At 49.0% G+C, this 14,279-nt stretch overlaps 1 protein-coding gene across 1 annotated transcript in view; it reads left to right on the forward strand.

Moving 5' to 3' along the window:
* prex2 (phosphatidylinositol-3,4,5-trisphosphate-dependent Rac exchange factor 2) overlaps positions 1 to 14,279 on the forward strand; it is a 624,716-nt gene that overhangs the window by 468,993 nt on the left and 141,444 nt on the right. Inside the window, exon 26 of the mRNA XM_038808469.1 lies at positions 11,844 to 11,946. Within this exon, the coding sequence (XP_038664397.1) occupies positions 11,844 to 11,946 (103 nt within the window). The remainder of the gene's footprint in view (positions 1 to 11,843; positions 11,947 to 14,279) is intronic.

Genomic DNA, 14,279 nt, shown 5'->3' on the forward strand with positions numbered 1-14,279 from the left:
GGAAGTCACCAATCCTGCTGTTACCTCATGGGGTCATAGGTCCTGGTGCAATATTTAAATGGCACCTGGACTGTTATTCACTCAATGCAGGCCAGGAGCTCTGCATTACTCCTTCAGAATCGTTGTGGCCACAGCTCATATTGGAGAAGCTGGCATATGCGAGGAACCACATCCCAGGACATACAAGGGCACCTTGGGCATTGCATTTTGCACATCTCTAGATAAGAGATAACTGCCTGTGAAATACCCATGGTTGGACCAGTGCTTGCTGTTGTAATGGACCTTGTTCATCAGCATCTTGACCCTCTTGATGCTCTGTTGCCTCTTGCCACTCAGGCCTTTGCTCCTCCTGGCCCTGTGCCAACCTCCGATAGACACTCCGACTTGATTGAGAACAATGTGCATTAAACCTCCCTCTGACACTATTCCACTTGCCTCCGCCACCCTTGAGTCTCTATATAGAGTGTGCCTTGGCAGCATAGCACGGGCAGCACGGTAGCATAGTGGTTAGTACAGTTGCTTCACAGCTCCAGGTTCCCAGGTTCGATTCCCGGCTTGGGTCACTGTCTATGCGGAGTCTGTACGTTCTCCCATGTGTGCTCCGGTTTCCTCCCACAGTCCAAAGATGTGCAGGTTAGGTGGATTGGCCATGATAAATTGCACTGAGTGTTCAAATAGGTTGGGTGGGGTTACTGGGTTACAGGGATAGGGTGGAGGTGTGGGCTTGGGTAGGGTGCTCCTTCCAAGGGCCGGTGCAGACTAGATGGGCTGAATGGCCTCCTTCTGCTCAGTAAATTCTATGATTCTATGATCGCAAAACTAACCACATGAGGAAGTGAAGGGAAAATTTGGAGGTGGGGGAGGTGGGGGGGGGGGGGGGGGGGGGGGGGGGTGCCTCACTGTGGGCACTGATCTGCGCCAGCGGGGCTGGACGTGAGGTTTAGGGGGTGGAGGCAGGTGGGGATAGAGTACTTTGAGGACTTGTTTATAGGTGGCACATTTGCAGGGCTGGAGAACTTGGAGGAAGTAAATGAGCTGCCCAAGGGGAATAGCTTTAGGTACCTGCAGGTTTGGAATTTCGCGAGGTGGCATCCTTTCCTGGGCTGCCGTCCCTGAGGCTGCAGATCTAAGTACTGTCGAAGGATAAAATAGAGGAGGGGAAGATTAAGGAATTGATGAAATGTGAGCCAGCCTTGATGGGGGATATTAAACGTAAGTGGGAGGAGGAACTGTGAGTGGATATGGGAGCCAGGGCGAGGGCGGAAGCCTTACAGAGGATGAAGACGTCCTCATCGTGTGCGAGGTTAAGCCTCATCCAGTTTAGGGTGGTGCATAAGGCTCATATTATGGTGGCGATGAGGAGTTCATTGTGGGGATAGAGGTTAGGTGTGGGCAATGTGCGGGGTGGGGAGGGGGGGGGGGGGCGTGAATCACGTCCGCATGCTCTGGGTGTGTCCAAGACTGAGGGGGTTCTGGCAGGGTTTTTCGGACGTGATGTTCGACTTGTGTGGGTGGTCCCAAGTCTGGACGTGGCAATGTTTGGGGTTTTGGAAGACCCGCGAGTCCAGGGGGTGAGAGAGGCCAACGTTTTGGCCTTTGTCTCCCAGGTAGCCCGGAGACAGATTTTTCCAGGGTTGCAGAAAGCGGGAGAGTGGGTGAGTGACGTGGCAGAAATTCTAAGGCTGGAGGAGGTCAAGTTTGCTCTACGAGGGTTGGCAGAGGGGTTCACCTGGAGATGGAAACCGTTTATCAATTTATTTAAAGAGGATTGGGAGGTCAGCAAGGGGATGTGGGTCAGGGGGATGGGGGGGGGATAAGGGGGTTAAAATGGGGAAGCCTGGATGCAGCGGGTTATTGGAGTTGGGGATGTAGATGGGTGTGGTTTTTTTAATCAAGTTGATGTGTTAGTCTTCGGATATTTTGGTCAAGGTATCCTTGGAGATTCAGCACATGGTGTCGACCAGTATGCTTGAGACCTTCTTTGACTGACAGGCGCTGATGGGGCTGGATAACATTATCTCAATTTAAGTTTCCTTTGATACTTTTGATTTAGTTATAATGCCCACTTAAGGGGTGATTCTTAAGTTAATTGGGTTACTTGATTATTTGTTTTGCACAAAGTAGTATAAGGAGAGACCGTTGGAACATGGGAGCAGTAGACAACAAGAAATAGGAGTAGGTAATTCGGCCCCTCGAGCCTGCCAAGCCATACAATAGGATCATGGCTGATCTGACATTCCTTACGTCCACTTTACTGCCCTTTCCCTGTAACCCTTGATTCCCTTACTGATCAAGAATCTTGTATATCTCAGCCTTAAACATACACAAAGACTCTGACCCACAGAGTTCCAAAGACAATCAATCGTCTGAGAGGAGATATTTCTTCTCATCTCAGTCTTAAATTGGCACCCCTTTATTCTGAGACTATGACCTCTGGTCCCACAAGGGGAAACATCGGGCGGGATTCTCCCCTACCCGGCACCTTTCGGGGTCAAGCCCTCACGTTGAGGGGTTAGGCCCACGCCGGAGTGGTGGCCACTCCGCCGGCCGGCGCGAACGGCCTTTGGCGCCACGCCAGCCGGGGCCGAAAGGCCTTCGCCGGCCGGCGTAAGTCCACGCATGCGCTAGAGCGTCAGCGGCTGCTGACGTCATACCAGCGTAAGCGCAGGGGAGGGGGTCTCTTCTGTCTCCGCCATGGTGAAGGCCATGGCGGGGGCGGAAAAAAAAGAATGCCCCCATGGCGCAGGCCTGCCGGCCGATCGGTGGGCCCCGATCGCGGGCCAGGCCACTGTGGGGGCATCCCCCGCGCCCCCCCAGGACCCCGGAGCCCGCCCGCGCCACCAATCCTGCCGGTACCAGAGGTAGTTTAAACCACGCTGGCGGGAAAGGCCTGTATGCGGCGGGACTTCGGCCCATCGCGGGCCGGAGAATCGCCACGGGGGGCCCGCCGACTGGCGCGGCGCGATTCGGGACACGGCGGTGAGATTGACGCTGTGGGGTCGGAGAATTCCGCCCATCCTCTCAGCATTTACCCTGTCAAGCCCCTTAAGAATCCAATATGTTTCAATGAGATCACCTCTCATTCTTTTAGATCCCAATGAGTAGAATCCGAACCGGTTTAGCCTTTGCTCAGAAGACAATCCCTCCGTATTGGGGTCATCCTAGTGAACCTTTTCTGAACCACCTCTCATGAAATAATATCTTTTCTTAAATATGGAGACCAAAATTGCTCACTGTACTCCAGATGAGATCTCACTGATACCTTGTACACTTGCAACCTGTTTGACTTTAACCTGGTATTGTAAGACTTTGTATTGTACACTTGCAGTAAGACTTCCCTATGTTTGTCCTCCAACCCCCTTGAAATAAGGGCCAACATTCCATCAACCTTCCTGATTACCTGCTGCAGCTGTGTGCTAGCTTTCTGTGTTTTGTGCACAAATACTAAGTCCATTTGTGTTTCAGCTTTCTGCAGTTTTTCTCCAATTAAGTAATCCTGTTCTTTTGTTCCCCCTTCTAAAATGTACTACATATTTTCCCACATTATATTCCATTTGCCAACTTTTTGCCCACTTACCCTATCTCTTTGTAAGCTCTTCATATCTGTCTCGCAACTTGCCTTTCCACCTATTTTTGTGTCTTGTACAAATTTGTCCATAGTACATCCGTTTCCTTCCTTCAAGTTATTAATATATATTGTAATCAGTTCTGGTTCCAGCACGATCCCTGTGGAACCCCAGTGATTACAGGTCACCAACCCGAAAGAGAACCCCTTGTCCCTACTCACTGTTTCCTGCCCATTAGCCAATTCTCTATCCATGCCAATATACTACCTCTAACACCATGGGCTCTTATCTTATGACTTTACCTTTTCTGAGGTAGCTTGTCAAACGCCTTCTGGAAGTCCAAATACAACACATCAATTGGCTCCCCTCTATCCACTCTGATTGAGACTTCCTATAAAACTCTTATAAATGAATCAGACACGATTTCCCTTTCATGAAGCCATGCTGACTCTGCTTGATGATATTATTATTTTCCAAATATGCTGCTATTACATTCTTAATAATTTATTCCAACAATTTTCCAATAATACATATCTCGGCTAATCAGCCTATAGTTATCCGCTATTTGCCTCCCTCCCTTTTTCAATAGAAGTGTTATATTGGCAGTTTTACAATCCTCTGGTCCTACTCCAGTATCCAAAGATTTTTGGAAAATTACAACCAACGCATCCACCATCTCTGTAGCTACTTCTTTTAGCATCCTAGGATTCAAGCCATCAGGGTCAGGGGACTTAGCTGCCTTTAGCCTCATTAGTTTGTCTAATATTACTTCCCTAATGATGCTGATGGTATTCAATTCCTCCCCGTATTCTTTGGTATTAATGGGAAGTTCGAAGTATCTTCAACCATAAAGACTAATACAAAACATTTGTTTAACTCCTCTTCTATTCCTTGTTCCCCATAACTCTCTCTTAGAATTGCACTCAAATGAACTCGACATCATCCGAGTCTAGATTGTTTCTCACAACTGTCCCCATTTCATCTCTTAATAAGAGTGCGACTACACCATTTATTTCCTTCCCTCCTGTCCTTCTAAAAAGTCAAATATCCCTGAATGTTAAGTTCCCAGTTTTGATTTCCTTGTAACCATTTCTCCGTAATGGCTATGAGTTCATATCCATTTACCTCGCTTTGCGTCATCAGTTTGTCTACCTTATTCCGAATGAATCGTGCATTAAGATGCAAAGTCATTAGGCTTGCCTATTTGTCATTTTTAATCATCCTAACTTTTCTTTGTACTGTGGCCCTCATTGCCTCTGACCTTTGATTACCCTGTCTACCGTTTTTACATTTTACTGTCCTTACATTACTGTCCTTGTTTCTCTTTCCCTTGTCACCCTGCTTAAGTTTCCATCCCCCTGCCATTCTAGTTTAAATTCTTCCCAATGACACGAGAAAATACTCGCCACAGGGCATCAATCCCAGTTCTGCCCTGGTGTAATCCTTTCAGTTTTTACTGGACCCATCTCCCCCAGAACCAGTCCCAATGCCCCAGAAATCTCAAACCCTCCCCATTGCACCATCCTTCCAGCCATGTGTTCATCTGATATATCCTGCTATTTCTACTCTGCCTAGCATGTGGCACTGGGAGTAATCATGAGATCACTACTTTTAGATCCTAGTTTACAACTTACTTCCTAACTCCCTATGTTCGGCTTTAGGACCTCATCCTATTTTTTAACTATGTCATTGTTAATGATATGCACCACAACCACTGGCTGTTCACTCTCCCCCTCTAGAATGTCTTACAGCCGCTCTGAGACATCCTTGACCCTAGCACCAATGAGGCAATGTACCATCCTGGTGCCTTGATTGTGGTCATAGAAATGCCTATCTATTACCCTTACATTTGAATCCCCTGCAACCATTGCATTCCCAAACTTTTTACTCCTCCCCTGTGCAGCAGAGTCAACCGTGGTGCAACAAAATTGGCTGTTGCTGCTTTCCCCTGAGAGGCCATTCCTCTCAACAGTATCAAAGCAGAATATCTGTTTTGCAGGGAATTTCTGCACTGCCTGCCTTGTCCTCTTGCTCTGCCTGGTGGTCACCCATTCTCTTCCTGTCTGTGGACTCTCTGTATGTTCTGTCCATGATACTCTCTGCCTCGCAAATATTCTACAGAGACCCCAGCCACCAGTTCCAAAACCTAGGCTTCCAGGAGCTGCAGCTGGAGTCACTTTCTGCACACATGCTGGCCCCAGGCGCTGGAAATGTCCCCAGCTTCCCACACAGAGCAGGAAGAGAAAACCATGGCTTGGAGCTCTCCTGCCATGACTTACCACTTTAGATTAAATCTTTAAAGGACTCTTTAAAAAAAATAATATCAAGTACTTTAGAGCAATTCTTCCCTTGGCCTCAGTAATACAGAATATAGCCCCTACATACTATAAACCACAAAATAAAATCTTCACAAACTATAAGCGATAACTGTAGTATGTATTCACCTAAACAGCAGCTATGGCTTGCCCCCATGTCACTTTCGAATGCTGACATCAACTCGAGAAACTCAGTAGATACATAGTAGACATATGTAGTGCTGCACTCTAAATAAACCGATTATCAAGAAAAGTGTTAATCTCTAACTTCATACTTCACCAACTGGCTTTGGATTGACCTAACAACAAAGAATCTGTAAAATAATGTAAATAGGTTAAGTGGGCGGCAAATAATTTGGGAAATGGAATATAATGTGGGAAAATGTGAGATTGCTTGCCTTGGCAGGAAGAATAGAAAAGCAGGATATTATTTAGCTGAGAGACTAGAGAATATTGTGCTACAGAGGGTTTTGGGTCTCCTTCCACATAAATCCTAAAAAAGGTAGCATACAGGTACAACAAGTCATTAGGAAGGCAAATTGAATGTTGCCCTTTAATGCAAGGGGGATGGAGCACAAAAGTAGGGAAGCCTTGCTCCAGCTGGAATTCTGTATACGGTTTTGGTCTCCTTACTTAAAGTGGGATATACTTTTATTGGAAAAAGTTCAGAGAAGATTCACAAGACTGATTTATGGGATGGAGGGATTGTCCTCTGTGGAAAGGTTGAACAGATTGGGTCTATGCTCATTGGAATTCAGAATAGTGAGAGACGTTCTCATTGAAACATAGCATATTCTGAGGGTGTTTGACAGGGTGGATGCTGAAAGGATGTTTTCTGTTGTGGCTGTCTTCCAATTAAGCCACAGATGAGGAGGAATTCCTTCACTCAGAGGGTCATTGGTCTTCAGAATTCTGTTCCAAAGAGGGCAATGGAGGCTGGGCTATTGAATATATTCCAGGCTGAGTTCAACAGATTTTGATCCACAAGGCAGTTGAGGGTTATGGGGTCAGGCAGGAAAGTGGAGTTAAAGCCACAGTCAGATCAGGAATGATCCTACTGATTGGTAGAGCAGGCTTGATGGGCCAAATTGCCTACTCCTACATATGATCATCCGGAATTCCTCTTTCTCTCAGAAAGTTGCGACAAGGAAGAGTTCCAGAATAGAACAGGCCAAAGCTAGTCAGAGGAGAACTGCTTTTGTGAGCTCCACTCAAATATAAAGGGCGAGATTCTCCGCACTCCCGACGGTGCGGAGAATAGCGTGGCTCGTAAAATTTTACGGCCACGCTGTTCCGACGCCCTCCCGCTATTCTACCCCCCCACGCCCAACTCCCGACACGAATCGCTGCCGCCGTTTTTTTTACGGCCGGCAGCGATTCACAGCTGATAGATGGGCCGAGTTCCCAGCCCTTTACGGCTGTTTTTACGAACGGCAAACACACCTGGTCTGGCCGTTCGTAAAAACGGCCGTAAACACTCGCATTTTATAACCATGGCACCGATTGGCACGGCAGTACCACGGCCGTGCCAAGGGTGCCATGGGCCCGCGATCGGTGCCCACCAATCGCGGGCAGCGGGCCCGATACCCACGCACTATTTGTCCTTCCGCCGCCCCGCAGTATCCATTCGCGGGGCGGCTGAGGGGCATCCCAGCCCGCGCATGCGCGGGTTTCGCGCAAATACGCGATGACGTCATCCGCGCATGCGCGGGTTGGAATCTTCCAATCCGCGCATGCGCGGCTGACGTCATTTGACGCGTCAGCCGGCGCTAACTTGGGCAAGCGGGCTTAACGAAATTCGTTAAGCCCGTGATGCCGGAGCTTACGGCGTCGGGCTGCTAGCCCCGACCGGGGACCAGAATCAGTTCCCGGTCGGGAAGGGGGGGGGCTGGCGTCAAACCCGCCCGGGTTTGACGGCAGCCTTACGATTTCTCCCGGTTTGGGAGAATCGCGCCCAAAGGCTTTCCCCAAGTTGGATTATGCCTTTCATTGCACCATTTATTGTAAGTGGAAAGTAGTCTTTAGATTTTGAAATAACAAGGACTGTTACCGCAGATCAACGTTTACATCTGCCCACCAACCTGGATGTCATTAGAAGAATACAGCTGGAATTCTCCGTTTGGGGGACTATTTTCTCCTGTCAGAGCTGAACCGCACTTGATTTGCACTCACGCCTGAAGCGCAAATATGGAAAAATTATGAGGGATTCCTGCAGATTCCACTATCGGGCCACCATTTTGAGCAGGCAGCCAATAGAGAGGTCCAGCGGCTGGGCCTCCTTCTCCCCTGCAACGCAATTCAGCCCCTCCCCTGGGATTTTCTCGATCAAGGCTGACCCGATCCCTCGCCAGAGACTCCTAATTTGAGAGACCCCCATAAGAGACCCCCCCACAAGAGACCACCACCAGAGACCCCCCCCCCCCCCCCCCCCCCCATTAGTGAGACCCCTGCCTGGAAGCTTCCCATTAAAGGGACCCCTATCTGGAAGCTGTAGAAAAGTACAGACAGAGGCTGTGAAAAAGATCACTGTTCTAAAACTCATCTGTGCAGTATAGCTGCTGGCTCAGGCAGAGGAAGCAGCACCTGCCAATTCCTGGAAAGAGAAGAACAGTCAGCTGGGTTTAAACCTGCTCAGACCTCTGATCTGCAAGCTATTCATTCATATTTCTGTGAAACTGCTTTCACTAGGCTGTGATTGACAGCTTTGTTGCCCTTTCTAAACCACCATGTGTCTTAACCCATATACGGTGGACAAATGATCATGAGACTGTTTCATACAATGAGTCAATACTTATTCAATATCACATAATTGTTACTGTTAATCGATCACACACAAACTAAGTCAAACTACAAAGTTATTGTGCACAAGACCTTAACTTAACTTCAGAGTGGCTAGCAAGTATCAGACAGATATTGGCCTTTATCTGTGTCCTGAATCTTGTGTGGTTATCAATGTTCAGTCCTTGGTCTGGTCTGTTCCTGGCTCTGATCTTCCTTCAGTTTATTGGGTGATTGTCTCCTCCGTCGGCCGGTGGAAGTTACCATTGTTAGTTACTGCCGCTCAAGAGAAAGAATGAATCTGTGCAGTAACGTTTATGCTGTTTGCATTTCGTGACTCTTTGGTAGGCGGTCTCTGGGTCATTTGTCAATCAATTGATCAGGGCTCGATCAGCCATATCAATTAAGTCCAATCAGGGGCTGCCACATTAATTTTGGGGTGGGTACTCAGTGGCCATGCCTGAAGGTGTTGAATGCATGTAGACTTTCCACTTAAGAAAGTTAGGCGCCACTGTGTCTGGTAAACAAGTTTGATTTTGTTTTATAAATTTAGAGTACCCAATTATTTTTTTTCCAATTAAGGGGCAATTCAGCGTGGCCAATCCACCTAACCTGCATATTTTTGGGTTGTGGGGGTGAAACCCACGCAAACAATGGGGAGAATGTGCAAACTCCACACGGACCGTGACCCAGGGCCGGGATTCGAACCCGGGTCCTCAGCGCGCAGTCCCAGTGCTAACCACTGCGCCACATGCCACCCACATAAACAAGTTTGATTAACAGGACAGTTCTATTGATCCTAGGGTGGCCGATGTGATGGCAATTTGCTTATGTTTGCATCAACCTGTGAAATCGTTTGAAGTCTGCAAAGCGTTTTACTGCAACTTTGTTTGATCTGCTCTGCAGCCTGCTTGTCCATACCCTTGACCACATTTACCAGCATCCCTTGCTGGACACCATTTTAGGTGGCCACAACTTCCACACACACCCAGCTGTCTGCATTGTTTCTTTCATCTCCTTTTTGGCTTGAGTGGCTTTGAAGTACCCAGTTGTGAAACTAACATCAGGTATGATTGACAGCTCTTGAAACACATCAAATACAGTACAGGTGGGGTGTGAAGGTTTTACATTGTGTGGGGAGGTGGCCCTCCGATGGACTTTGGGGACAACTCCCTGAAAGGTTGGAGGGGTTGGAGAGCATTTAATTTCAGAGATATGGGGCGGGATTCTCCCACACTTGGCAGGACGGCCCGACGTCGGCTCCAAGAGCGGTGCAAACCACTTCGGCATCGGGCCACCCGGAAATTGCGGAATCCTCCTCACTTCCGGGGGCTAGGCCGGGGCCGGATCCCTCCGTGCCCCCTTGAGGACCCCGCTAGACGGCCAACAAGCCAGGTCCCACTGGTACGGACCATGTCCATTTCACGGCGGCGGGACTGGCCGAAAACTGGCGGCTGCTCAGCCCATCGGGGCCCGGGAATTGCGGGGGGTGCTACTGCCAACGGCCCCCGACGGCGCGGCGTGATCCCCGCCCCCGCCCTAAAACCGATGCGGAGAATTCGGAGGCGGAGCGGCGGGACTCATTTTTGATGTTAATTTTTGCATGTGCTTAAGTAGCCACTGAAGGGCCATTGACCATCCATTCTCAACCTTTAGACTGGCGGGAACTTTGAACATCCATGGGGATGTGCAAGAGAGAATCAAAGTTAGATCCAGGGAGGAAATCTGCAGGTGGGTGGAGGGAGGTGGGGGTCTCCAACAGAAACCCATTTCTGACTGGGGGAACACTCCCCTTGAATTCCTCCCAGGCATTCACTATCCTTCCCGCCCTGAGGTAGCTAACACTTACCTTGTCCTCTGGCTCTGGCAGGTTTGTGTAGTTTCTCTTCTGTCCACCACAGCACTTTTGCCAGCCAATCGGTTTGGTGAGCAGCTCTCCAAGGTGTGACTTCCTCCGAAGTGAGGGTGGAAATCCCACTTGCACCCAATCAATACTCATTGGAGCGTCAATTGGCTGTGAGGCAGTCAGAGTCGGCAGGAATGTGTTCCCTGCCAACTCTCTGGATACTGGGAGGCTATCCGCCATCTGGAAAAATTTAGCTAATTGAAACAGGAACAAGCAAACCAAAGTTAGATTATTCTTTAAAGGCAGACAGCAGCAAATGAAGATAACCGTGAGATTCTTTTGCCGGGATTCACTGATATCGCGGCCAAGTGTTGACACCGGCGTCAAAACAGGCACGAGCGACGCCAGCGACGTTGGGACTCCAGGCCCATTCATTCTCCTCTTCCCCGGGGGCTAGAACGGCGCAGGAGTGCTGTGCGCTGCTCCGGTGCCGAAAGCCTGCCCTTCGAACGGCCGGTGCGGGTCCATGCATGTGTGCCACGGCCGACAAGGATCCGCGCATGTGCACCATGGCCGTCTCCGCACCGGCGCATGCGAGTGGTTGTCATCTCCGCACCGGCCCTCAGGCAACATGGCGGACCTACAGGGGCTGACGCGGAGGAACATAGGCCCCCCGCCGGAATGAACGCGCCCGCCAATCGGTAACCCCCGATCGTGGGCCTGGCCACCAGGGTGGCCCCGCCGAAGTCTGATCCCCCCGCCCCCCACCAGGATGGCCCTCGCAGCCAGAACGCCGAGGTCCCGCCGGGGGGGACCATATGTAAATCACGCTGGCGGGACTCGGCAGAACTCGGTGGGCACTCGACCCGTTGAGCGCGGAGAATCGTCGGGGGGGGATGCTTTCAAAGGCCCCCGACCAGTGCCGCGGCGACCGGGCGGGCGCGATTGCCGCCGATTCTCCGGTTGCCAGAGAATCGGCGGGCAGGCATCGGAGTGGCGTGGCAGGATTATCGTGCCTCCCCTGGCGATTCTCCGACCCAGCGTGGGCTCGGAGAATCCCAGCCTTTATATTTCAGAAAAATGGTCACTAAAAATTACAACAGTCATTAAGAATATTTTCTCTCTTAATATCAGTAGCTTATAATTTTTCTTGATTTTGTTAACAATATCCTGGTATATTTGATCAAAAGGCCTGCAGCAAATCTACTTCATTACAGGTATTGCAACTGTAATTCATGCAAGTACATCTTAAATTATGATACATTAATTAGATATCCAATTCCACCCAATCCCCTGTTGAGCCTTTAATTTCTTTGTCTGTTTGCTAATATCTTCCAGATGGATGAGCAGGCTATATTGGAAGACACTCTGGTTGCCTTGGCTGACTTGGAAAAGGTCACATTCTATTTACAACAGTCTGAAGAAGAACTACTGGTAGCAAGTAAGATACTTCCTTCCTCATGTGTAATCTTAAATATGGGTTTTGTAGAAATCTTGTAAAAGAGGCCAGCTACAATATCAATACATGACTCTGTTGAAGTCTTATTATTCAATCATAAACACAGTAAGTTTTGACCAGTCACTTCTCGCTGAAGTGGATACTTGAAAACATGCATTCTTTTTAACATAAGACATAGGAGCAGAAATAGGCCACTTGGCCCATTCAATCATGGCTGATATTTTTCTCATCCCTATTCTCCTGCCTTCTTCCCATAACCCCTGATCCTCTTATTAATCAAGAACCTATCCATCACTGTCTTGTAGACACTCAGTGATTTGGCCTCCACAGCCTCCTGCGGCAAAGAGTTCCACAGATTCACCACCCTCTGGCTGAAGAAATTCCTCCTCATCTCTGTCTTAAAGGATTGTCTCTTTAGTCTGAGATTGAGCCCTCTGGTTCTAGTTTGTACTACAAGCGGAAACATCCTCACCATGTCCACTCTAGCCAGGCCTCGCAGTATCCTGTAAGTTTCAATAAGACTTGGCACCACATGGAGGAAGAGGACACCTGCTCTCCGTGGCCGTCAAGGTCACTGCAGCCCTGAACCTTTATGCCTCGGGATTATTCCAGGGTTAAAGCGGGGACCTGTGCTATATCTCTCAGGCTACAGCCTACAGGTTCACACAACAGGCCATGAATGCCCTGTTTGCCCGGGCAAAAAATTATATAAACTTTGACACGGACCAAATCCAACAAGGTGCCCAGGCAGCAGGATTCTCTGTTTTCGAAATCCTTAAGGAGGAGGAGGGGCAGCCCCAAGTCGTGGTCCACATAGGCACCAACGACATAGGTATGAAAAGGGATAGGGATGTAAGGCAGGAATTCAGGGAGCTAGGGTGGAAACTTAGAGCGAGAACAAACAATTATTATCTCTGGGTTGTTACCCGTGCCACGTGCTAGCGAGACGAGGAATAGGGAGAGAGAGCAGTTGAACACGTGGCTACGGGGATGGTGCAGGAGGGAGGGTTTCAGATACCTGGTTAATTGGGGCTCATTCTGGGGTAGGTGGGACCTCTACAAATGGGATGGTCTACACCTGGACCAGAGGGGTACCAATATCCTGGGGGGGGAAATTTGCTAATGCCCTTCAGGAGGGTTTAATCTAATTCGGCAGGGGGTTGGGAACCTGAATTGTAGCACCAGTATACAGGAGGTTGATAGTAGTGACGTCATGAGTAAGGTTTCAAGGTTGCAGGATGTACCGGCAGGCAGGAAGGTGGCTTAAAATGTGTCGACTTCAACGCCAGGAGCATCCGGAATAAGGTGGGTGAACTTGCAGCATGGGTTGGTACCTGGGACTTTGATGTTGTGGCCATTTTGGAGACATGGCTAGAAATGAAAATGAAATGAAAATCGCTTATTGTCACGAGTAGGCTTCAAATTAAGTTACTGTGAAAAGCCCCTAGTTGCCACATTCTGGCGCCTGTTCGGGAAGACTGTTACGGGAATCAAACCGTGCTGCTAGCTTGCCTTGGTTTGCTTTCAAAGCCAGCGATTTAGCCCAGTGAGCTAAACAGCCCCTAGTGCAGGGACAGGAATGGTTGTTGCAGGTTCCGGGGTTCAGATATTTCAGTAAGCTCAGGGAAGGTGGTAAGAAAGGGGGAGGGGTGGCATTGTTAATCAAGGACAGTATTACGGTGGTAGAAAGGACGTTTAATGAGGACTCGTCTACTGAGGTAGTATGGGCTGAGGTTAGAAACAGGAAAGGAGAGGTCACCCTGTTGGGAGTTTTTCTATAGGCCTCCAAAAAGTTCCAGAGATGTCGAGGAAAGGATTGCAAAGATGATTCTGGATAGGAGCGAAAGTAACAGGGTAGTTGTTATGGGGGACTTTAACTTTCCAAATATTGACTGGAAACGCTATAGATCGAGTACTTTAGATGGGTCTGTTTTTGTCCAATGTGCGCAGAAGGGTTTCCTGACACAGTATGTTGTTAGGCCAACAAGAGGAGAGGCCACATTGGATTTGGTACTGGGTAATGAACCAGGACAGGTGCTAGATTTGGAGGTAGAAGAGCACTTTGGTGATAGTGACCACAATTCAGTTACGTTTACTTTAGCAATGGAAAGGGATAGGTATATACCGCAGGGGAAGAGTTATAGCTGGGGGAAAGGAAATTATGATGCGATGAGACAAGACTTAGGATGCATAGGTTGGGGAAGGAAACTGCAGGGGATGGGCACAATTGAAATGTGGAGCTCGTTCAAGGAACAGCTACTGCGTGTCCTTGCTAAGTATGTACCTGTCAGGCAGGGAGGAAGTGGTCGAGCATG

The sequence above is a fragment of the Scyliorhinus canicula genome, chromosome 10, assembly GCF_902713615.1.
Source record: "Scyliorhinus canicula chromosome 10, sScyCan1.1, whole genome shotgun sequence".
NCBI classification, from domain to species: Eukaryota; Metazoa; Chordata; class Chondrichthyes; order Carcharhiniformes; family Scyliorhinidae; genus Scyliorhinus; species Scyliorhinus canicula.